Source organism: Oculina patagonica, chromosome 7 (genome assembly GCF_052425735.1).
Source record: "Oculina patagonica isolate OP01 chromosome 7, crgOcupat, whole genome shotgun sequence".
In the NCBI taxonomy this organism is placed as follows: domain Eukaryota; kingdom Metazoa; phylum Cnidaria; class Anthozoa; order Scleractinia; family Oculinidae; genus Oculina; species Oculina patagonica.
Genome location: NC_135764.1, coordinates 17,569,400 through 17,595,430, shown reverse-complemented (window position 1 = coordinate 17,595,430; position 26,031 = coordinate 17,569,400). Strand labels below are relative to the sequence as shown.

The 26,031-nt window shown below is 38.5% G+C and overlaps 2 protein-coding genes across 3 annotated transcripts in view; one reads left to right on the top strand and one right to left on the bottom strand.

Annotated features, from left to right (window-relative positions):
• The window catches only part of LOC144661470 (uncharacterized), an 83,738-nt gene extending 82,474 nt beyond the window's left edge, over window positions 1-1,264 (top strand). For both annotated transcript variants that reach the window (XM_078522248.1, XM_078522247.1), the window contains exons 7-8: window positions 122-193; window positions 453-1,264. In XM_078522248.1, the coding sequence (XP_078378374.1) occupies window positions 122-193; window positions 453-679 (299 nt within the window). In that variant the 3' untranslated portion in view covers window positions 680-1,264. The remainder of the gene's footprint in view (window positions 1-121; window positions 194-452) is intronic.
• A 13,083-nt stretch (window positions 1,265-14,347) lies between these two features.
• Window positions 14,348-18,590, bottom strand: LOC144661466 (QRFP-like peptide receptor). Its single transcript, XM_078522241.1, has 2 exons — window positions 18,488-18,590; window positions 14,348-16,727 (listed from the first exon to the last, which is right to left on the bottom strand). The coding sequence occupies exon 2, from the start codon at window positions 16,586-16,588 to the stop codon at window positions 15,125-15,127; it is 1,464 nt and encodes a 487-aa protein (XP_078378367.1). The 5' UTR covers window positions 16,589-16,727; window positions 18,488-18,590; the 3' UTR covers window positions 14,348-15,124.
• Between the last annotated feature and the right edge of the window lie 7,441 nt (window positions 18,591-26,031).

Sequence of the window (26,031 nt, the reverse complement as noted above, 5' to 3'; positions counted from 1 at the left end):
CAAAACAAAATCCTCAAGGTTTCAGGCTTGTTCGGGATATCAGTCAGTGGTAATAATTTTGCTGTAAAATTATTTCTTCCATTTTCTTAATTATTCCACTTTCTTTTAATTCAAACTTTAGTTCTGTTGCTGGAGCCAGACAATAAAATATGCAGTGAATTCCATGCTGTGATTGTGGAAAAAATGCAGCAAGGTTTGCACGTTTGATACATGTATTAATCATTGTACTTTGCATTCGTTAATTAAGATGAAGCTGTTTTCTCCTTCTGTAGCAAGGGCTGTTATTTGTGTGAGCTATTTTCTATGTAAAAGGAAAAACTGTTTAGTGTTGGAGCCTTCACTCTATCTTAAGGTATTGCAGCAAGATCCTGCTGTCGTGACAAATTTTTTTTATGAAAGTGTTTAGTGCATTGTTTTTCTTATCAAGCTTGTTTAAATTTATTTTATTGCAGACGCAGCTGATGAGGACGAAGAGAGTGGCGACGATGACGATGATAGTAGTAGCACAGAAAGCAGTGAGTCAGGTGAAGAAGATGAAGGTCAAGAAAGTGATGATAAAAATAGTGAAGATGATGATGACAGTGATAATGAGAGCGATTCTGACGACGACTACACTCCACTGTCAGGTCCTATTAACCTGATCGTGGGTGGTCTGCCAATCAGACCACAGAGTAGATGAAATGGATTGTAGCAGACTTTCGCCCAGTGCTTTGTGGTTCCATTTACCAATAATTAAAGCAGTTTGGTTAAGCCTTGGTAGTAATTCCTTACGAGACTTCAAGAGGTTTATGGATCGTTGTCAATATATATTCTATTTTTATGCAAATTCTGCACAAACATTTTGTATTGTTTCGTCCACCAATATGGCCGCCTTGTCACTTGAATGAAAACCATCTCTAGGTTTATCCGCTGAAGAGTCCAAGCAGGATTAGGTTTTGGCGTGGCTTGTCACGCAAGTGATGTAGGCGCCTGCCTTTGAACTTGATGTACCCTTACTAACCAGGTTCAGTTCTTTTTCTTTTTGTACAATCAAAACTCAAAACTGTGACTAGAAAAATAGTCGATCGTCTATTGAAAAAAGTCGCAATTGGCTTTTCGAGCCTGAAAATCGAACCTAATGATAGCAAGCCACTTCTAGAATTTTGAAGTACTTATGCCTTGTACCACCTGGGTGAAGGTGATTTTCTTTTTCAAGTTAATAATACACAACTTTCAATTCTTCTATCTCAGAATTGAATAAACGAGTTTTCCTCAGTGGTTCCCATCTGAAAATCCATCATCTTTCCCCCACCAAATGCAGGCTATCCCCACCTTCGCGAGGTGATGCCACCAACATCTTCTAAGCCAGGAGCAAACGAAGTACTTCAATACAGTACATGATTTGATACAGTGCATGATTCAGTTAGATTATAAGCCTGAGTTTTCTCGTAATATGTCGATCACAAGAAGCAGTGTTTCATCGGGATGTCCAAACACCTAGAAGAGTGTTGAAAATATGACGCACAGCGGAGAATTTTTGACGAAATTCGAGGTGTTTATAGAGCCGATAGTAAATGGAGAAATAAAATCGTAAATTTCCATCCTAATTAAGGCCGGGTATCCAAACCTCCTTCACGGTTATGATTTTCTTTCTTTCAACTTGATGAATTATTAATTATTTAAGATTTGCTTATAAAAAGTCCAATGATACTATAAAGGAAAGAGGTCTAAAGTATACAACTTTAGGGGAGTTCCAGCGGCCTGAAGAGCCACAGAGCAGAGCTCCATGACCATAGAAATAGGAGAATCATGCATGCACACAAATAGAACCATGCATTTAATTTTTTCATCAGGTTGTGTGCGTGCTACGACCGCAATGTATGCTGGCATTTGGTTTGGTTTCGCATCATTTGCTCATGGCGGCCATCGTGGGAGGATCTCTTGTGATCGCCAAAATTACTTCTTTGCGTTCAAAATATCGCCGCTTTTGTGATTATTTCGATGGATATCCTAGTTTTGCAATGTTGTTGATCTTAGGAATCGACGATTTCCTCAGACTTAAGTGCGTGGAGTTCAGGGGGGGCTGGCAGCGAGGTCTGGGACGAGTTTCGATGGTCGCCCCAGTTAAGAAATATGGCCGAGTAGGACTAAGTACCGGTTTAATTGAAAACAAAGATGGCGGAAGTTTATGGCGGACGGTCGTTTGCGAAGGTTGGTTTTTTTTATAAACGTTTCGAGAACTGTTTCCACGTTCGAACATCCAGGGGTTCGTTTAAGCACTTTTTATCTAAATTTCGATTTTTAAGAAGTATCACAGGTGAAATTTACGCCGCAAACCGGCGAACGGGACCACCACTGCGTTTTTACATCCCAGTGAAGACGGCATATACTAAAACCCGAAACAACGAAACGAAACCACCGAAACGAAACGAGCGAAACGAAACCGCCGAAACAACCGAAACGGCCGAAACGAGCGAAACGAAACGAAATCACCGAAACAAGCAAAACTTCAAGATTTTCGCCACTTACCGTACTATACACCCCGTTTAGCCTACTATACACTCTGATTAGCCTACTATATATAAACCCCGGTTAGCCTACTATACACTCCTGTTAGCCTACTACACACTCCGGTTAGCCTACGTTTCACTTAGGTTAGCCTACTATGCACTCCGGTTAGCCTGTTTACGGTTAGCTCTCAATAATTGTAATGGGTTTTGCTTGTTTCGGTGATTTCGTCTCGTTTCGGCCGTTTCGGTTGTTTCGGCGGTTTCGTTTCGGTCGTTTCGGTGGTTTCGCTCGTTTCGGTCGTTTCGTTTCGGTCGTTTCGTTTCGTTGTTTCGGGTTTTAGTACATGCCAGTGAAGACAACGAAATCTCACAGCAGAATATTTTTAGTAATTGTTTCATACACTGGATAAGCTGAACGATCTTTATTTCTGGACTAGACGCCATGACGGTAAGGGTAGCCATTTTCGGACAGTTTTTTTTTTTTCTGTAAGACTTAGATCAAGCCGTAGTTGACGTAGTTGTTATTGAGAAAGTGCAGAAGGTTTGATATGACTCGTTTTGTTTTATTTTCGAATTTAATAAGCCTCAGAGCCTAGTTAGAATTTGAATATAAGAATATAATATCTAGAGGAACATGGAACTGAAATACAGTTTATCGAAATAAAATATATCAAAATTTAATTGGCCTGCCAGTATTTTTTATGTTTTGCACCAGTTACAATAACATTTTTTCATGTTCAATTAGTGTTGTAAGATTAGGTGGTAATGTTTGCAGCAGTTTTCTTTATTTAAACTTTTGAACTGGGCATGTCTTCGTGATAATGGCGCTCACTGAGAAAGCTGGTGGGGTAACCTTGCATTTAGACTTTGCCGATCACACCTGTGGGATGAGAATTGAAACTTGCAGGAGGCTGGTTGGTTGTAGAATGCTCCAGTCATGGTCAGTCACCTAAAACTTAGTGACCACGGTTTGCTGTATTTCCTTGAGGAAAAAAATGAAACTTGAGTTCTGAGGGGGCTTAAAATGTTTTTAGCAATGCATTATCTTGAAATGCTTTTACCAATAAAATAATTATACCATGGTGGAGTTTGCAAAGGATCTGCTCCTCTAATGTACATGTGTGTACCCTGGTAGAGAAATAATTGAGACACTGCATGGGATCTGACACTTTTAAAAATCCTATTGAGACTTACTTAACCTGTTGATTCTTAACTGCCCTACCTGTCCAAAGAAAAAATCAATTTCTACTCGCGTCCAGTTGAATAATCTTCCTGCTGACCAGGAAAAAGTTTCAGATGTAAATGTAAAAAAATATATGTAAAATTAAAGTTGTTTACAGTGGTCATGCCCTTAACTTCAAGGGAAACAAAAATTTTAAATGAACATAACAGTTACAAATTCCAACTAGGAGGAGGCAGACCAGTTCTCTATCTACAAAGCATGACCAAGGATTTGATCTCAGGACAACCGAGAACAAATTCAGCTTGTTGCTGGGTAGAGGATTTTGACCTGGGATCTTAGAATTACAACACCAGTACCAAAAGCACTTGGCTACACTGTCTCCTGAAAGTAGTGATAGATGATAGATGAGAATTTTTAGGGTGGGGGAAAACAGTATTGCAATAATAATATTGTAGAATTTTTTTATTACCGGCAAGGGGTGCATCCCCATGAGTAGCTCATTTGGAGATGTGAAATAAACCCTGGGAGACAAAATTACCCGGTAAGTATGGTAGGTCAATGTACTTGTTTGCAACAGAAATTCCATTGTTGATGGGCAAATTTATCATTTTTCCAGTGCTGAAGTGTTTCCAGTACATAAGACAAGCATTTACTTTACCACCTTTAAATGCTGTAATTAAATTGTGATCCCTCTGACCCTGTTCAACCAGAGTATTTACCCAAAACATAATTAAGGGTTTCTGTATGTGTCAGCAAGGCACTTCAGATTGCACAGTTTAGGTAATTGAAGCCATACCCTCTGCAATTATTATTATTTTTAACATTTAAATTTAAGTGAAGAAATTTATTCTTTTTGGATTTCTTTGCCTTGTTGACTTCAGCTTGATCTTGTACCGGCAAAGGAAAAAAAAAAGGAAAATCGAAATTTAATATCTCTTTAAGATTACCTTAGAAAACGTTTATTCTCCTGTGGGCCCATTCGCATGGACATGATGGAAAATGCTTTGAAATTCGATTTTCAACCGAAAGCAACTCGGCACTTTATATGCAATTTCCGGTTCTAGAATAGACGTTCAATCAGAAGATTAATTTCTCAAAATAACTTCTATGTTTTATACGCAAACTAAATGTGTAAGCTTGTATAAAGACACAGAACTTGAGACAGTCACAGGTACTGTATATAATAACCCCCCCCCCCCCCCCCCCCCCCCCCCCAAAAAAAAAAAAAAAAAAATAAAAAAAAAAAAAAAAAATCCCGCTTTAACCATTTCCGCCCCCGAATCGGGTCCCGAACCGGGTTTTAAGAAAACCCCTGTATATAAAATGTAAACTTTAATAAAGCTTAGCAGGTCAACCCTACTTGACAGGGGTAGTCGTGAAACACTTCGAGGCCAATGAAGGACACTGTTACTGAATTTTCTGTTAAGTGAAGGAGAATCACGGTCGAAATGATTTCTTTTGCTGTGCAGGCGTGAAGATGAGATAACACTCGACTGGGAAAATCTCAGCCCATGCAGTATACACAGAAACTTGTCCCGAAACATGTCACTCGCTCCTTGCTCATTTAAATTTTTAACTGCTCTACTAACCTAAAACAGAGCTGATCCTTCATTACATTAGTCTTGATTGTCTCAGAACTGCCACAAAAAATTATAACGGGAAGTAAACGGCAATAACCAACAGCGAATTCGTTTTCTACAGTCAACTCGACACGCGACGCCATGTTGTTTCCTTTTTTGCCAAGGCATTGTGCGCATGATCCGTACGGTTCTCGAGTGATTGACAGATTTCTTAAGTGTAATACTCCATAATTTTCGAGCTTTTTTAAAAGTTCGCGGTCACCGTACCTCACCGATTTCGCTGAAATTTGGCATGCAATCTTGTTTTAGGGTCCTAACTACCAAATGGATATTAAAAAGTTTCAATTCTTTTTATTTTGGAAAATATCGAGAAGGCCGATTTGAAGCGTCCGTGACGGCCCGCCAACATGGCGGATCGAAGGTGTTCTTGTTACTTCGACACTGAACCTGCCGTCACAGTTTCTCGATCATACTTGGTATAGTTATAAAGAACTATCTTTCTTCTTTCTATATATCAAAATAGATTCGGCAAATGTTGAGTTTGGATGATCAACGGCCAAGAAGTTCGAAGGTATGTTAACGATGTTTTGAACAGTCTCAAATTTACTACAAAATGAAAGGCTTATAACTCCACTGTTATCTCGATTTAGAACAAGCCATTTACCATGAACAAAGCTTGTTCATTGGTGAATTGATTCCATTAATAAAAAAATTGGGGAAATGTAACCGTTAAGACTAAAAAATTATGGAACCTCTAGTAAATTGGCCATTTCAGCGCCATTTCAGCGGATCAGCTCATTTACCAGCAAATAATCGGGAGAAACATGAAAGGGTTACAGTCGTTTATAATAAGCAGTATTCAGGTATTCTTTGCTTATCTTAAACAAATACATAATCTTTGCCAAAGATATGGCGATTTTTGAGCGTACGATCGTTTATCCAAATTTTTATGTCGGCAACTTTATTTTATTTGTTGTCTAGATTATACGCTGTTGTTATTCAATATTCGTTTCACAAGAACTTCTGTTGCTCGCATTTCCCAAATCACTGTTTAAGAAATTGCCCATTCCGTAACAGGGTCATTCTTACTTTTTCTTTAAAAATTACTAGGAAAGCAAGAATGTCATAGAACGGTTTTATACTAGTGAAAATACCTGTCAGACATAACTTCAACTGTTTGTGTTATCTGGCTGTTTTTACAAATATGCAAATTAAGGAATTCTTAAAGTGCCTATCTTTAACTATTTCACGCTTAAAGATTCCTCTAAATCTTTTCGCCTACCTTTTTGGCCAAACGAAGTTTTGTGTCTCCAGGCAGAATGCTCGTTATCAGCAATGAAAGTCGAAGAGATACAGAAGCTCGAGTAAAATTCTAACTGCTGTGAAATGAACATCGTTTGAGCTTGACGTGTATTTATAGATTGCTCATTTAACAGCAAATAATCGGGAGAAACATGAAAGGGTTACAGTCGTTTATAATAAGCAGTTTTCAGGTATTTTTTGCATATCTTTAACAAATACATGATCTTTGCCAAAGATATGGCGATTTTTGAGCGTACGATCGTTTCTCCAAATTTTTATGTCGGCAACTTTATTTTATTTGTTGTCTAGATTATACGCTGTTGTTATTCAAGATTCGTTTCACAAGAACTTCTGTTGCTCGCATTTCCCAAATCACTGTTTAAGAAATTGCCCATTCCGTAACAGGGTCATTCTTACTTTTTCTTTAAAAATTACTAGGAAAGCAAGAATGTCATAGAACGGTTTTATACTAGTGAAAATACCTGTCAGACATAACTTCAACTGTTTGTGTTATCTGGCTGTTTTCACAAATATGCAAATTAAGGAATTCTTAAAGTGCCTATCTTAAACTATTTCACGCTTAAAGATTCCTCTAAATCTTTTCGCCTACCTTTTGGCCAAACGAAGTTTTGTGTCTCCAGGCAGAATGCTCGTTATCCGGCAATGAAAGTCGAAGAGATACAGAAGCTCGAGTAAATTCTAACTGCTGTGAAATGAACATCGTTTGAGCTTGACGTGTATTTATAGATTGCGCTCGAGCTCCGTTAATTAAGTTTATTCATTTGGCGATCAGATAAAAATCAATGAATGATCAGAGTTATTAAAGTCCATTTCTAAGCACGAGAGACACGGAAGTTTGTTTCAGAAGCATTTATGCATAGAAATACCGGTTTATTTTTGAGCGGTAAATCTGCATTTATAATAGCTGGGAGTTTGGGGTGTTTTTTGGTGTTTTTTTTTAGGGGGCTCGGGGGGGGGGGGGGAAGGGGGTGTGGAAGTGGTGCCTTCGTATCCTCTTTTGTTCTTTTACACAGTGGCCTGAATTTGGAACAGTTCGGGGAATGGATTATCAATTACTCTACGTTATGCCATGTCAACACTTAATGTGGGAGCGCCGCGCCTCAATTCACGATAAAAAATTTATGGCCGCCCGGTCCATTTATGTAGTTCTCCGCCAGGTCTCTCAATAGGCAGGTTACGAGCCTAGTGGCCCATCAGGCCGGAGCTCATACCGGTTTCCGCAACGTGAAGTGACAACGAGTATTTATTCCACCCGAATGGGATGCTATTCCATCGCAGGGTTACCTCCCTTCCCGAAAAGCTAAAGATTGACTGGTAATCATTTTTACACCTGGGTAAGGAAAGGGACTCTGGGAGTTGAGAGGCTTTCCAAAGAACTTAACGCATTGTCCCCCAAAAGCTCTATCCAGGACTGTTTGGTCCAGAGTCCAGCGCAGTGACCATTATTAGGCCATCACGCTCCCCCACCGTGTAAGAAAGTGCAAAAATCTGGTTGTATAAGCCCTGGGGTTGTACCAAGTTTGGTACGAAATGTGGGCTTTTAAATGTGGTAGGTCTTATATCCGTGGTTGGGGTGCGGTGGCTTAAAGCGAAATTAAAAAACTTCTTGTTTTCTGAAAAACGGTTTTATAAACTGATTTGAATTACATTAATGAATTAAAGGGACAGTGTCACCAAGATTTAATAAAATTTAAAACTCTCAAGACGGTAACCTGGTAGGAAAAAAGTGGCCTTAAACTTTGATAGTTGACTTGGAAGAAATATATGGCCTTGAATTGGGAGGGCTTATGAGAGAAAAGGATACAAAGGGGAATTTCACAGAATCTGCTCAACAGCGTACTCTCGAACAGCTTTCATTTATCTGCCCACTGTCTTTTTCTCTCTCCAGGTTTTAGTAAGGCCAGACCGCTATGAGTGGATTTACAATTCATATTAACACTTTTTAGAGATTTTAAAATCCCGGTTCGAGCTTTTGGGGGATATTGCGTTAAGTTCTTCGGAAAGCCTCTGTACTATCATACCGTATTTACTCGAATAAGCGCCGCCCCCGAATAAGCGCCGCATTTCGGACAAAAAAGTTAATAAGCGCCGCCCCCAGCGCCGCAGTCCCGATGCGGCGCTTATTCAAGGAAATCTGTTTAACTAGAAACAGAACTACAAAGCAACTCTTAAACAAACTTGGACATTTCTTTCCATCAAAAGCGACGTTCTGCAGTTCAAAGTGCTTGTTTTACCGCTCATTTTTCTATTGAACATTCTTCAGTACAATCTTCAGCAAGAGACGACTTTTGGCAATCAGGGGACCCTATTTTAATAAATGTAAAGGATTAGATTCTTTGTGGCGTCAAACTTTTTAATAAGCGCCGCCCTCAAATAAGCGCCGCCCTCGAATAAGCGCCGCACTGGAGGCGTAAAAAATGTAATAAGCGCCGCGGCGCTTATTCGAGAAATTACGGTAGTCCCTTTCTTCACCTAGGTCGGCGATAAGGACATACGTGATGTAAGTCATGACGCATCACGAGAGGTGTCCTTATGGAGAGGTTCGACTTTAATAAAAAAAAAAGTCCGAGATAACAAAAACAGCCAAGTTCTCACCTGCTTTTTTTTGTAAAAAATCTGAACGAAAAACATTTGTATCTTTTAACTTGCCCTAAAAAGATTTGATTCGAAATTCATTTCAAATCAATGAGGAAAATGTGTTAGCTTCACTGTTATTATGTTGTTCTTGCCGCGAGTAAGCCACCCCTTCTTCGAACACGATAATTACTGATGACACAAACGTAAAGTCATATTCATTTCAAAATCAGCTCGCATTATGCTTATTAACAGATGAGCTCTTTTTTTCAACATTCAGAACACTGTGTCAGAGATCTAAAGAGGATTCGGAGGCATCACTCCCCCCCCCCCCCTCCCCCCGCCTTCCTACAACAATACCAAAAAAAAAAAAAACTTCCAGCTATTATAAATGCAGATTTACCGCTAGAAGCCGAATATTTTTTAGCCGCGTCAGTCAATAATAAACCGGTATTTCTATGCATAAATGCTTCTGAAACAAACTTCCGTGTATCTCGTGCTTAGAAATGGACTTTAATAACTCTGATCATTCATTGATTTTTATCTGATCGCCAAATGAATAAACTTAATTAACACATTTAAAAGTCCACATTTCGTACCAAACTGTACAACCCTAGGGCTTATACAAGCAGATTTTTGCACTTTCTTACACGGTTGGGGAGCGTGATGGCCTAATAATGGTCACTGCGCTGGACTCTGGACCAAACAGTCCTGGATAGAGCTTTTGGGGGACAATGCGTTAAGTTCTTTGGAAAGCCTCTCAACTCCCAGAGTCCCTTTCCTTACCCAGGTGTAAAAATGATTACCAGTCAATCTTTAGCTTTTCGGGAAGGGAGGTAACCCTGCGATGGAATAGCATCCCATTCGGGTGGAGTAAAAAATACTCGTTGTCGCTTCACGTTGCGGAAACCGGTATGAGCTCCGGCCTGATGGGCCACTAGGCTCGTAACCTGCCTATTGAGAGACCTGTCGGAGAACTACATAAATGGACCGGGCGGCCATAAATTTTTTATCGTGAATTGAGGCGCGGCGCTCCCACATTAAGTGTTGACATGGCATAACGAAGAGTAATTGATAATCCATTCCCCGAACTGTTCCAAATTCAGGCCACTGTGTAAAAGAACAAAAGAGGATACGAAGGCACCACTTCCACACCCCCCTCCCCCCCCCCCCGAGCCCCCTAAAAAAAAACAACACCAAAAAACACCCCAAGCTCCCAGCTATTATAAATGCAGATTTACAGCTCAAAAATAAACCGGTATTTCTATGCATAAATGCTTCTGAAACAAACTTCCGTGTCTCTCGTGCTTAGAAATGGACTTTAATAACTCTGATCATTCATTGATTTTTATCTGATCGCCAAATGAATAAACTTAATTAACGGAGCTCGAGCGCAATCTATAAATACACGTCAAGCTCAAACGATGTTCATTTCACAGCAGTTAGAATTTTACTCGAGCTTCTGTATCTCTTCGACTTTCATTGCTGATAACGAGCATTCTGCCTGGAGACACAAAACTTCGTTTGGCCAAAAGGTAGGCGAAAAGATTTAGAGGAATCTTTAAGCGTGAAATAGTTAAAGATAGGCACTTTAAGAATTCCTTAATTTGCATATTTGTGAAAACAGCCAGATAACACGAACAGTTGAAGTTATGTCTGACAGGTATTTTCACTAGTATAAAACCGTTCTATGACATTCTTGCTTTCCTAGTAATTTTTAAAGAAAAAGTAAGAATGACCCTGTTACGGAATGGGCAATTTCTTAAACAGTGATTTGGGAAATGCGAGCAACAGAAGTTCTTGAGAAACGAATATTGAATAACAACAGCGTATAATCTCGACAACAAATAAAATAAAGTTGCCGACATAAAAATTTGGAGAAACGATCGTACGCTCAAAAATCGCCATATCTTTGGCAAAGATCATGTATTTGTTTAAGATAAGCAAAGAATACATGGAAACTGCTTATTATAAACGACAGTAACCCTTTCATGTTTCTCCCGATTATTTGCTGTTAAATGAGCTGATCTGCTGAAATGGCGCTGAAATGGCCAATTTACTAGAGGTTCCATAATTTTTTATTCTTAACGGTTACATTTCCCCAATTTTTTTATTAATGGAATCAATTCACCAATGAACAAGCTTTGTTCATGGTAAATGGCTAGTTCTAAATCGAGATAACAGTGGAGTTATTAGCCTTTCATTTTGTAGTAAATTTGAGACTGTTCAAAACATCGTTAACATACCTTCGAACTTCTTGGCCGTTGATCATCCAAACTCAACATTTGCCGAATCTATTTTGATATATAGAAAGAAGAAAGATAGTTCTTTATAACTATACCAAGTATGATCGAGAAACTGTGACGGCAGGTTCAGTGTCGAAGTAACAAGAACACCTTCGATCCGCCATGTTGGCGAGCCGTCACGGACGCTTCAAATCGGCCTTCTCGATATTTTCCAAAATAAAAAGAATTGAAACTTTTTAATATACATTTGGTAGTTAGGACCCTAAAACAAGACTGCATGCCAAATTTCAGCGAAATCGGTGAGGTACGGTGTCCGACCAAAGTTCGAATCTTATAGACTATGACAATTAACTGGGGCGATCATCGAAAGCGGAAAAGCGGTAAGATCAAAGATAGCTGCCAGCCCCCCCTGGTGGAGTTCAATAATCGGTTTTGTGTGTCTGGACGTCGAGACTGGCATCTAAGCTCGAGGTAGGAATCATGATTGTAAACATATAGTTAGATAAGAAAACTTTATTTAAACACGATGTAGGATTTAAGCTTAAATATAATCATGTAATGTTCGCAAGGCGGCTGCCCTTTAGCTTCATTAACCACTACGAACAAGCTACAAACTATGATTTCAGTATACAGTTATTAAGGTGGCTGGTAACGGTTTCCGGACTTTTCAGCTTTTATACTTTGACGGGTTAGTTTTCTTATCGTTGATGCTACAATAATGGTAGAAAGCCCAGTGGTGTATGGTGAATCAGTCCACTCCTGTAAACCATGCCTGGTACGGGAACTGCGAAAAACACGGCGGGAATTTTTGTGGCTCTGCATTTACTGCGAGTAACTTATCTCGTTTGAGTATAAGCACTAAATCAACATAGGTTTTAACAGGTAATATGTGCTATAGTAACCAGTGACGTCATGAAAAAATCAAAAATTCACAATTGGGCATAATATACTATTATGTAGCATCCTACTGTAGAGACCGTCAAATATAAGAGCTGGAATGCTGGAACCGTTACCAGCCACCTTAAGTTAGATTTATAAAAAAATGTCTTCTTGTAAATTAGTTTGATATTATTGTTTGGGTTTGATTTCGATGCTATCTAGCTTAACCTAATATCTATTATGTTGAGATACGCATGAAAACTGTGCTTTAGAGGGACTAACAATTGGCCGCATCATCCGCAATATGTTAGCAATCTGCCCCGTGAATATGAGTCTTCAGGCTGCCTTCAAAATTACTTATTCACCTGGACAGAAAAATGCACTATCTAGCTTACCCCCATATCCTTTCTATTGAGGTATGTATGAAAAGTGCGCTTTAGAGGCAGAAGGGATTGGCCCGAACCCGCATATGAGTGGGTTGCTAATCAAATCCAGATAACCGTGCATCATCGGCAAAACGTTAACTGCTGCGTGAATATAAGCCTTCCAACTGCCATTAAAATTGATTAGCTACCCTGTCAAAAAATGCCCTTTGTGTGGTAACTCCATATGTCTTCTCTCAAAATGTGTCTGAAAAGTGCGTTTTACATGCTTTAACGCATGGCCTTGATTGTCTAATAATGAGTAGGTTGCCGATCAATCCTCTTTTCTGCATAATTTCTTACGTTTTGACAATCCAATGCCAAGTTTTGAGCTTCCAGGTGCCTTCAACAGTAGTAATCCACCCTGACAAAAAGGCACTTGTGGGGTATCTCAAGTGTGCTAGCATGCACTTACGCAAGGCATTGAAAGCGCAAATGAATTGGTGGCTGATCAAATACTTACTTCTGCATAATGTCTCAGGTGTTGCCCATCCGCTGCGAAAATTTGAGCCTTTCAGTGGCCTTCAAAAGTACTTATCCATCCCGACAAAAGAGTGACTTCATGTGGTAACCTCGTATATCTTTTCTTAAAGTATGCCTAAAACGTTTGTTTACACATGGACTAACGCATGGCCTTGAATTCACTAATGAATGGGTTTTTTTGTGCAAGTCATTACCACCTTTTTAGCACAGTGCACGAGTTGGTATCCAAAACCGCGTTTTCAGCCCGAGATCAACACGTTTTGTTTTTTTCTGCACTTTGCGGACTATCTTTTAAAACGTCTATAAAAAACGAGAAAAACGGGCAGGGCTTCTCAACGACGCTATCCCATTAAAAGAATTTGTCTTTTTTTTTTTAATTTAAACCGGAGCATGGCATTGAAACCGCAAAGACAACAACCCACTTTATTCACACCAACGATACATTGCAAGTTGTCTATTTACATTTACAATTTACAATTATTTACATTTCCAACTTAATTGGCACAAACGTCTTAAACTGAGAAATACCGATCTATTTTACGTGAATAACAACCAAATCCTAATCCGTTTTCGGATCTAAGTGTACTTTTTGCCAAAAGGAAGCAGAATCCATCGAGCATTTACTTTTCTTCTGTGCAAAATCTTCCGAATTCTGGAAATCTGTGTTGTCCTGGCTAAGAGATAATGGCATCCGCATTGATACAATAAAAGAGACAGACTTAATTTTTGGGAAATTTAACAGTGCAGACGACTTTACTATAATTAACCATATGTTATTGTTGGGTAAACATTATATCTATGCTACGTAGTGCCAAAAGAACTTGCCAAATCTCTCAGGTTTTATTGCAAGAGCCCGACGTTTATATAGTATTGAGCTTCATATTGCTAGGGAGAATAGCAAATTAGACAAACATCTTAAGAAATGGGAGAAACTAATTAAAGTAATTAAACTAATTATGGTTACGAGAGTGGGTGTACGCATTGTGATATATGTAAATCTAGGATTTGTTTTTGAGTTGTTACAATTTTCTTTTAGTTTTCAGTATTTTGTTATTCTTTGTTGTTTCTTTTCTTTTTCTCCTCTTTTTTTGTTTTTAACTTATTTTTCTTGTCTATAAGCACATTGTTATTAATTACACTAGCACAATGAAATCTTTGTATTTTGTAATCTTTATATCTTGTAACTTAAATCAATAAAAAAAACATTAAATAAAAATTCGAAAAAAAAAATCCGTTTTCGGATCTGTTTGAGTTTGTTTAAGTTCCCCTCTCTGATACACTCCCGCTTGGAATTCTATTTTTATTAAGCCCTCCCCTCCCCTTCTCCCCATCACTCCCTTAATATTAAATCATGGACAAGGAGAAAGGTATTAAGGTATTCGCCCAATACATTCAAACGTCTATAAAAACCGCGAAAAACGGGCAGGGCGACTCAACAGCGCTTTCCCACTAAAAGAATTTGTCCTTTTTCTCATTTAAACCAGTTCAATTCGCAACAGAAAAACAAAGACAACAACCCACTTTATGGTGTAAATATGTGCTTTACGTCGTTTATATGTGCCCCTCAAATTGAAAATGACCTTAAAAAGAAATAAGCGCCCTCTCCCACTGGAGGCTTGACAGCGGAGCTTTTACGATAGTTCAGTAGACGTCGTTGATGAGTCCTGACTTTGTTTGTGTTTCCTGCTCTCTGTAACATAACTTTTAACATAACTTTATTATTTCAATAGCGCAAAAATCCATGCATATATGATCTAATGTGTGATCTCAGAGAATACTGTGGGAAATTCGAACTCGTTTCACGAGTTAACTGTTCTCTACAGAATGGAGCGGGAAAACAAATAACAATGTCCATTATGTAGCGGCAAAAGGTGTAAAGTAAGATACCTGTATTCGCGGGCCGGCGAGGAAAGATTCATGAATTTACGATTCAAGAATATTACATCTAGTCATTGTCTTGGTCAAAGCTAGCGTTAACGTACCCTTTTTCGTCAACAGTGGTCAAGTAGCTCAAATTCATATCACATCTTCCACTATTTCCGATAGACGCGTTTATCATCTCTCTCAGCAGGGTTGTATCCCCATTTTCCAAAGAAGTTGTCTTTAGATCCTTGTCCTCTACGCAATTGGACAAATCGCCTACGAAACTCACTCGGCGTTTCTCCAGATTTCGTTGTGTAACACTCGGAATTTGCTGAGAGCAATTTCTAATTTTTGACATCTCGACAAACGTTTGCTGTTCAATGTTTAAAAACGATAGACCTCTCACCTCATCACCAATCGTACCAACCTCAGGACTATTCACGAAGCTGTCAATAACTGATAGCGAACCTCTGTGCATGCGCTCAGCGGTGAGGCTTTCTGACTGTCTCCGTTGTGTTTGCTTGCTAACAACACTCACAGTTCTTCGTCGTTCTTCGACTTCATAATTACAGTTGCATCGCAACGCGTTCTTGAATGCCGTTCTAAAATTTTTGTTGAGAACCGCATAAACAAATGGATTTGCGACGCTGTTCAATAGTCCAAGAAAATTTCCAACAAAAACAAACAAATCTGGCGGAAGGTAATCCGGTGTTGGAGGGAAAATGTTCAAAAGTTTGTTGATTATGTATGGCAGCCAACACAAAGCAAATAGTGCTACCACAAGAAACAGCATTTTAATTATTTTGCGTTTGTTGAGCAAATCTTTAGCTCTACTTTGAGACGTTTGTTCTCCGGGATGCTGACGTGTGTACAAACGATGCCCAATAAAAACGTAGACAATTGATATTTGTAAAAGAAAAAGAAAGTAACACGATATCCGGTACATTTGGTAAGAATGCAGTGCTTTTAAAGTGCTCCACGATTCTACGCACATGATCGCTTTCTTTCCGTCGTAAACGGTTGAAATGGTATCATGGTGAAGCAGCGAAGGAAGTAGGAGAAACGGAGACACAAACCAGATAAAAGCAACTATCTTTTTAGCTCGGGACGGGGTAACTAATCGCTTCATTGGAAAAAATACTGAGATGAAACGATCATAAGATATGGCTAACAAGCTAAGTGCTGACGCCATAACTGACATGTGAACCAAATATGACAAAATCCTACAGCCGGCATTTCCAAAAGGCCACACGGGCCACATGACAACATTGTACACATAAAATAAAGGCATGCAAATGGATGTGACTATAAGATCCGCACCAGCCAGAGATGCTATGAAAAAGTTAGTTGTTGAACGCATGCCCCGGTTGATAATTATCGATATTATAACCAGTGAGTTTCCCAGTGTCCCGAAGGAAATTGCCAGTATATTAGCGATGGTCAACCCTATGACGACTGTTAAAGGACTGCTGCGTGATTGGAGAGATTCGCTGGAGTTGTTAGTAAAGTTTTTCTCAAGTACGGTGTTGTTGAGCGAGCAATTCATGTTTCGGCAACCCTGTCAAACCAGATTCGAATCCCCAGAGGTTGCCTGCGTATTTTGCTGTTTCACGTCTACTGGAACCGCCAATAATGATTTCTTCGAGTATTACGAGCTGCCGTGCGGCGCTGCTGCTTGAAGCAATCTGCAAAAAGAGAGATCTAAAAATGTTACACAGAAGTCTTGAAGTTTTAAACATTAGGGATGGAGTCATAAAAACATTAAAGCTTCCTTTGACAAGTGGTTATTCTTACGTCTTTTTTTAGACCATCAGGCGCCATTCACATTAACTGTATAAGCAATTCTCACACCCAAAAGATCCTAAATTACATTTCTTATGCTAAAAATGTAATTATATGACATCTAATTTAGCATTATAGTTTTCAAGGATAAGCCGCGAATAAAACTAATACTAAAGTGAAACTACTATATTCGTATACAAGTTGGGCTTATCTGATAAAAATATTTTCAGGGAAATTGAAAATTCAGTATTATTTTGGTTCAACTGACAGTAGAAGGCGACATTATCAAGGGTTTATTTACCATCATTCAACAAATAAGATCTTTCTGTGGCCGAAATAGATCGGCTCTTTCTAGCACCTGCATGTAGTTTAAACTAGTTATCTCAAAAAGAAAACAATCGATCTTTGTTAATGGCATTAGAAAATGGCGAAAGAATGGTGATAAGCACGAACCATTTTGTCGCACTTTTTATTTTTTTTCTTCGGAAAAACCGCTCGTAAAATTGAACAGTGGGTCATAGAATTTTTGCTTGGTATTGTGTTCGAATCCTCTGCACGTTCTCAATACCAAACAATATTACAGCATCAATATACAGTACATAAAATGTTCAACAAAACACGGGATTTGTACATACATACAATTTCAATCTTTAGCTAAACAGACCGTGAATGCCCAAAGTCCTCGACTCAACTTAAAGATGGCGAATAACTCCAAATGCTCTTTTTAAGACGTAGAATGATGTCAGCTCTATCAAACAAGAAACAATGCAGAGTATATTTTTTTACCCCCTAAAAAATGAAGAATAAAAAACGAAATTTAACGCGACTTAGCAAAACCTACGTTATATACACTTATTCTTGATTAAGAGCTTTTTGGGAAGATTGAACTGAGAATATGGACAAAAGATACCGGCTTTGTATCGTTCACTGGGAAATAGAATAAATGATTATTTCTGGTTAGGCTTTTAGATCCTAAACGTCAACAAAAAACAATTTCCTGTGACCTTTTGTCTCAGTCCAATTTCAGTTTCCTCAATTTAAAATCCCAATATAAAAAAGAGAAGACATTGAACAATATAAAGTTTGCCGACCTTCCATCTTTGATCTTTACATCTTTAATAACATGCAACCCGGCTGAAAAACTTTTCTGAAGCGGTAAACTAAAAGGTTTCATTAAGGGCTCTTTCTTTAATTTATTTACACACGACAATTTTGACAGGAAGGCAATATTATCGCTTTCGTGGAATTTTTGTTAAACTAATTCTATGCTATGATGAGATGGTGCTAAACATTTGAAGTTCGTGAATCTAAAAATATTAACGTTCGTCGACACCAACTGTATGTAGTTATCGAGACCAGACCAAACAAGTTTCAATGGGATATTGCGGAATAACAAATTACACAAGTATGGGAAATCACGTGCACCAGTGGCACCAAAGGACGGGCATATTAACGTTTATATAACTACGAACAAGATGAAAAAAAATGAGGAAATTGAATGAAAGCGAAACGTCAGTTTTGGTCAGTGTTTTTCTTGAAGAGCGAATTCTGTAAATTTTTCAAGGTTGTTCTTGTTTAGTATCTCTTCCGTTCATTTGCAAGGTTGTTTCTAACTAATGCGGAATATAAAGAGAAGCTGTAGCTGGTACAAACAAACACAAACCTTCTACACAGAACATCAACTGGCCACAACATCCAAGTGAAGCAATCCAGTCGAAGTATAAGTGTTCAGCTTGGACAGCAAAGGACACGAAACTGATACAAGGCACATTTAGCTTATATTATCATCAAATATTCAGCAGGGGAGGGTTTATTTTAAAGCCTCAAATCACTCACTTTATTGTGTTTGACAGGTTTTAAGACGATATGACGTCACCATCACTTTACCACGCCCAAGTGATGGACAGCTGTACCGCCCTCGCAGATCTTCTGATCAGGCGTTACGACCTATATGAAATGCGCAGATTTAGGATGCTTTGTTCTGTTTACGTGTATGCATGACTAGTATTCACTTATTCTGTAGTTTCGCCAATTTTGTCTGTCAATATTGCAAAATGAGAAGCTAATAATCACTAAGAAAGGCATAATAGAGCATTTCTAAAAGTACAGAATTACATAAATATTACATTAGCACGATAGTTCGTTAGTTCAATACAAACATAGCTCTGTATGAAAATGGACCTCGATCGGTTGTGTTGTAATAGTGTCAATCGAAGCCGACCTTTGCCCAGCCGTATAATAGTTGTTAATTTACGTGTTTGTGAAGGAATCAGAATTATATTCTGAGTAAAAAGTCTGAGAACTTGTTTAAGGGCCGGTGTTTCATGTTTGCTAGTTGCCGGCGCTATCAGTCATTCAGATTGTGAACAATAATATCATTTCATTAACATTTACATCTTGTTCCTTGCAACCTTGTCTAGAAGTACTGATGAAAAAAATAATAAAGGCTTGTTTCAGAATATAGTCGGTTAGTCAAAGTATTGGATGTTGGAAATGGATTTTCGTAAAACAAACTTGCAAGACTGAGCTCGAGCCAGACAAAAAACATTAGCGCCAGTGGTTTCCGAGGATGATTTCACCGTTACACGACTTTAAAACGTCAAAATTGTTGAATAAACTGCTGCAAGTTTCAAATGATCATGTCCTGATCATGACCAATCCGTTCGCTTGGAAATCACATTATTTGAAAGAAGATAAGTTAGGATTCTAATTTTAAGCAAATGTTTTTGTTTTCTATGAGGTGATAGTTGATTCTGCCTTCGCCTTTATCAACTACTCGCCTCATAGAAATCTCGAGCTCGTAATCTTATTGTTAAACAGCACACGCGTAAACATGCAATAAGAAACGATAGTTATCGTACCTCTGCAGGAAAAAAACACTTTCTTTTGAACATCAAAGTGAGATTGTCGGTGGATTTTTTCAATTAACAATTCTAGGCGCTATCATTACCTGATAGGTTCCTCGGGTAGATAAAAGGCTGTCAATCATAATCTCGAAATTGAAGTTGTAATTACCACTTAGATTACATTGTACTCCCTGGTCACAGAAGGCAGCTTATGAATCTTGAGCATATTTTTCCCAAGGTTACTTGGTAAGATGGAATGATACTCGTAATCAGTCGTGCCATCATTTGTTGCGTAAAAGTGAAGGAAGTGTTACGGCGAGGTTGAAACAATCACAATGACGTTGACTGTAACAAAGGAATTACTTTCACTTTCCATAGAATTTTGTAGTAGTAGCTAAGTAATGAGAAGTCAGAAACTGGCCTTACCAAACAAGATATTGATTGAATTTGTACTTGTCATTTGCTTTTTTTTATTTTTTATTTATGATTTGCATATCAAAGGAATCCTTACCTATTTAACTCTGGACGTGATGATCAGTAAATATGAAGATCTTTTATTTTAATGGTACTTTTAATCAAGTCTCGTTAAATACGGTAAACAAGCAGCAGCAAACAGATATTCGGCAAACAATTAACAATTATCCTGCGAAATCGCTCGAGTTGGCTAAAATCAGACGATATTCCGAAAGATTGAGAAGGATAATTGTTTTATTATTCAAAAAAATTGTCAACGAAACACGTTTTGCAGATAAAAAAAACTGTAATTATGCAGTGCTTTACAAGACTTCGGACGAATCTTCCCAACCTACGTATATCGCAGGATATATGTTATGTACAAATGTGGTAAAATTATTATTATTTGAACTTAAGATGTCTTGATACATTTTTTTTAACCATGCCTAACATTTTCATTTGGCCGTTTCGCACTCCTCCCAGACTCAGATCCAACTGGAATTTTCACCAGTCACGGGTTGGATTGAAGATCGATATTTCCTTAGTAAAACTTAAATTTTACGCAACTCAGATTTGGTATATAAAAAATTAGACCGCTATCTGAAACAATGGCGTATTTCAAATTAAATATAAAAGAACAAAAAAAATGTATGTTTGGATTCGAAACAATCGCAAAAACGTTTCAGCGTGATTAAGTAACAGTCCGGCGGCTAAGCTCGAAATTCTGTTTGAATTGTGCACTTTTTGATACAAGCATGAAATGTGGCCCACTGAAAGTGGTCACCAACAGAAGTTTTTTCAGATATAGTGCCAAGCCCGAAAAACGCCAGTTTCCATGGAAACCGTACTTTATTAAAATCAATGAAATTTCGTGAACTATTTGTTTGTCCTGGTTTTTAGACAAATACTATTATGTCAGGTAGTGATACCAAGTCGCACGTACAAAATTTAGAACGAAATGCTGTAATTTAGACTGTTCACAGCCCTCTATAATTTCGTATTTTTCTTCTGTTAGCGAACAGCGAACGCTAGGATCGGGGAATGAATCGTGAGAGACCTGGACGCCAGCGCAAGACGAAGGACACGAGGGAGGAGAGGGCGGGGAACAAAAAACCTTTTTCCATGCAATAACTTCCTAGTAAACTATTGGTATAAAAAAAATGATAAAAACATAACAATCGTAAGAGTAATTTTAACCGTTCATATCTGTATTTTTGAAATAAAATCTACAATAAAAGGTGAATAAAAGCGCAAGAAGAAGCACTTCGTGGGGGAGGGGCCTGTTGGCTGAAAATTTCATTGCTGTTTACTAGCTAAAAATAGAAAATTGGCGTTGGCACTATATCGAGAATTGATTAGTATGTGAATGCTTGTAATCCTGCAAAGGTTGGTCCTTATATCAAAAATTGCACAATTCAGGAGCTAAGCCGTCGGACTATAATAGTAAATCAGCCGAGACAACGGCACTGCTTTAATTAAAAGTTCAAGCAAGCAAACCGTGTACGATCTCCAACCAGTATACGTTGGATCAACTGAGTGATCTAATCGGTTTGACACATAGAAAACTGAAATTGAAAAAGCAGAGACCGATACAACGTAGAATGAGAGAATTAGTCTTGTACTATATTTCGGCTGGCCAAACCAGCCTTCTTCAGGTACAATGAAGTTTACATTGGCTATGTTTAAATTTATATGGTGATAATTATCACCATATAAATTTAAACATAGCCAATGTAAACTTCATTGTACCTGAAGAAGGCTGGTTTGGCCAGCCGAAATATAGTACAAGACTAATTCTCTCATTCTACGTTGTATCGGTCTCTGCTTTTTCAATTTCAGTTTACTGCTTTAATAGCGTAGCTCCCAGCGGCCCGAAGGGCCGCAGAGCAGAGCCCCATACCCATAGTAAATTAACAGACCCATGCTTTTGGTTTTTCATGGTCATCATGGCTAGCGGCATGGTTTGTGGGCGCGTGCACCTAGCGACGTCGCCCCAACATGGCGGCCATACTCCAGAAATAGGTTTAAGGTCAGGTTATGGTTAATGTCAGCTACATCTTTGATATTGGACATTCATGTCATAGGTAATTGACAGCTGTCAAAACAAGGTATCCTTATCGCGGGCTCACATGTAGAGCTCATCGAGGTCGAATGTTTTTTTTTTAAGTTTACCGCTGACCAAGTAAAGGTTATCATTGGATTGCGGCCTCAGCTGCTATATTTTTTTCCTGTTATCGGTTAGTAGATTAGGATTTACGAAAAGGGCGAAGTAAATAATCGGGGAGCTCCGCTTTTAGGCCTTGGCTAAATCTATTTATAAAATTACACCAAAGTAAAGCCAAAAGGTGTATTTAACTTACCATAATGATTCGATTAAGCGCCCTCCTTCTAATAAGCGCCCCCTTCCAAATAAGCGGGTGTCTGGAAAACCCGAATAGCGAATAGCGAATAGCGAATAGTACGAATAGTGCGAATAGTCGCGAATAGTGACGAATAGTCAAGAATAGTGACGAATAGTCAAGAATAGTGACGAACAGTCGTTGAATAGTCGCGAATAGCGACGAATAGCCGTAAATAGTCGCCGTGAATAAGCCTACAGGGTTTCTACAAAATTTACCGCCACACGCACAGAGCAATCTAGAAGTTCAAGCAAATTTTATATCATCATATGCTTGCCCGCTCACTCTTAAAGAGAGTGCAAGTCATGATGTACATGTAACTATATGAATCACTTTTTTCAATGCCGACCGACCATAAACCGTATTTACTCACATTTTGTTCTCATGAATCGCGATCCGAGGCACGGTCTATCAGCAAAACAATAAAATACAAATGAGAGAAAAGTGTTCTGTAATTAGTTTATCGATGTGAAAAGACAATAGAAGTTGTGTTATAAAAAACAACAATGCCAAAGCCAGTCTAATTCGCAGCCGTTGTTTAGGCTCGTCACGCAACGCTTGCTTGCATTACTTTATTTCCCTTTCTTTTTTGGACTCTGCCTGGGGCTGTCGATCACCGGCAAGAAAACAAAAAACACAATAATAAGCTAATGAAGACACTTTTTCAACGGTATAAAACATACGAAATTCCGTTTATCATTATCATTTACAACTTCTCTCCTACCAAGCATCCATTTTAGCAGGAAAATCTCACGTTGTTGCGAGGTACTGAGAACTACATGTCTCTAATTCGTCACTATTCGTCACTATTCGCGACTATTCGTTACTATTCGCGACTTTTCGTTACTATTCGTACTATTCGCTATTCGCGACAATTCGCTATTCGGGTTTTCCAGACACCCCAAATAAGCGCCCCCATTTGAATGTGTTTTTGTTAATAAGCGCTCCCATTCTTATTAGCACCCCCATTCTTATACGCGCCCCTATTCTTTAAGGCGCTCCTATTGTGGCTAACTGAGCCTACATATATATATTTACTGCGAAAATGAACAATTCTTGTAAAAGTGACTGAACTTTCAACAATTTGTTACTGTTACAGTTTATGTTATTGCTAGTTATTTTAAAATATATTAAAGTTTTGTTTTGAACATTTGGTTGTTTCGCAAAGAATTAAACAAGCGCCCTGTCCCGAATAAGCGCCCTCCCTTAAGGTGCAAAAAGTAAATAAGCGCCCGGGCGCTAAATCGAATCATTGCGGTACCTTTTGGCGCTGTAAAAGTTTTGTTGCTTTTCTTTTTGGCAATAACCATTACTACCATTACAATTTTAAAGTTCTTTCCAATTACAGCATTTTATCAAAAAACGTAAAAACTGCTCGATAAATTTTGTTAAAACTTTTGCCACTCATGCTTAACTGATGCACAAAATGTTACCCCAAAGTTTTATTTTAATTGATTCACTGGAAGGGTCTAATTTAAACCATAACTGTTCAGTGCCGTAACTAGCAAGAGGCAAGACGAGGCACTTCTCTCATCTAGATTTTAACCCAAAATTAAAAACAAAATATGTTTTAATTTTAAAAAGGCTAAAAAAGAGATAAAAGTTATAAAGTTCTTAAAAACAAAACGTTTTCGACTCGAAGGTCATCATCAGTGTTAAATGAACATTTACATTGAGCTTGGTTTTGTGTTGTTATGTAATTCCCGAGGAGAACAGTTTGGCGATAAAACAGTGCACCTGTTTATTCAAAGTTGGTTTCTCGCAAGCAATCAACAGGCCTTCCATTATTTTGCGTCGAAAAGTTGATTTTTCCGTGAACGCGATGTTCCATGTGTATTTATGATTTGGATTTTTTGCGAGGTGGCGGGCTAGCTCTGAGTTATCGGTCTTATTCTCGTGCTTTGCTTTCCGCACTGTGAAATTACGTTTTGTTTCGCCGATGTAAGTTTCGCCACAATTGCACACGGCACGATAAATAACATTTGATTTGTGGCCGTTTTTGTCTTTGAGGTTAAATAAACTTTTGATCTTTCGGGTTTGCCAGAGAATAATAAACATGAAGCGCGAATCCGTGAAAATGTTCAGTTTGTTTATGAACCGTTTACTGAGCTTCTCGTTGTCGTGGGAGTAGGGCAACTTGATAAATATTTTTTTTTCTCTCCTCAAACATGTATTCTGGTACATGTAAGCCGATGTAAGTAACTTACTGTAAGTTACTTACGATGTAAGTAACTTACATCGGCGAAACAAAACGTAATTTCACAGTGCGGAAAGCAGAGCACGAGAATAAGACCCATAACTCAGAGCCAGCACGCCACCTCGCAAAAAATCCAAATCATAAATACACATGGAACATCGCGTTCACGGAAAAATCAACATTTCGACGCAAAATAATGGAAGGCCTGTTGATTGCTTGCGAGAAACCAACTTTGAATAAACAGGTGCACTGTTTTATCGCCAAACTGTTCCCCTCGGGAATTACATTACAACACAAAACCAAGCTGAATGTAAATGTTCATTTAACACTGATGATGACCTTCGAGTCGAAAACGTTGTTTTTAAGAACTTTATAACTTTTATCTCTTTTTTCGCCTTTTTAAAATTATTTTATGAGCAACATTATGACAAAATATGTTTTGTAGCGAAAAAAATCTCCAGTTGAACAAGATTGATTGTTCTCAAGAAATACGTCATGAAAAATGTCTTTGAAAGAATTTTAGAGCTTCTAGATTTCAACTTTTCTGGAGGGCATGCCCCAAGTACCCCCTAGCAAGAGCTTGCCTCGTCTATGGCAAAGGTCTGGTTACGGCCCTGAAGTTGCGCTACAAAGGCGCTGTTAACAGACTTCCACTAAAATATTCAAGTCATTGGCTGTGGTCACATCTACGGAGTAACTCAACTTTGCGGTCACACCAATGCAGTTAACTACAGCTAGTTCTGATTAGCGTTTGCATAATTTCGAATCAAATTAGTTCATGGCAGCCCTTGTTATTGATCCGTTAAATGTAAACTAGTGGTAACCACAGGTTAGGCCTTGACGCACTTAGAACTGAAAGGCAATGACTGGTGCGTAATGTTAGATGGCATTGTCGATAAATAAATGATAAAATGGACAAAAGACAATGGTATTCCGAGTAACGCGTCACGCAAGGAATGCATGTTTTTATCATTTCCTATTGCAGCGAACCAATCTATGTTGTTGATTACACAGTTTTGTGAAGTGTAATCGAGCAGTCGTTGTGAACTGAGATGTGTTTTTTTCTCAGTCGGTAAACTCGCTATGTTGTGCTTGCCTTTTGTTAACGTGGCACGATTTATAACAAATCACTGGACAAAATTAAAGACAATTATTCCGAGCAACGCGTCACGTTTTAATAATTGCCGCGAACCAGTCAGAGTTGTTTTTTGATTGACAGTTGATTGTGAAGTGTAGTCGAGCACGTGGTGTGAAGTGAGATGTGATTTTCTTCGGTTGATAAACTCGCTATGTTGTCAGTGTTATAACGAAT

Excerpts from the sequence above, each read along its gene's own strand:
- LOC144661466 (XM_078522241.1), bottom strand. The coding sequence starts at position 16,588 with ATGAATTGCTCGCTCAACAACACCGTACTTGAGAAAAACTTTACTAAC.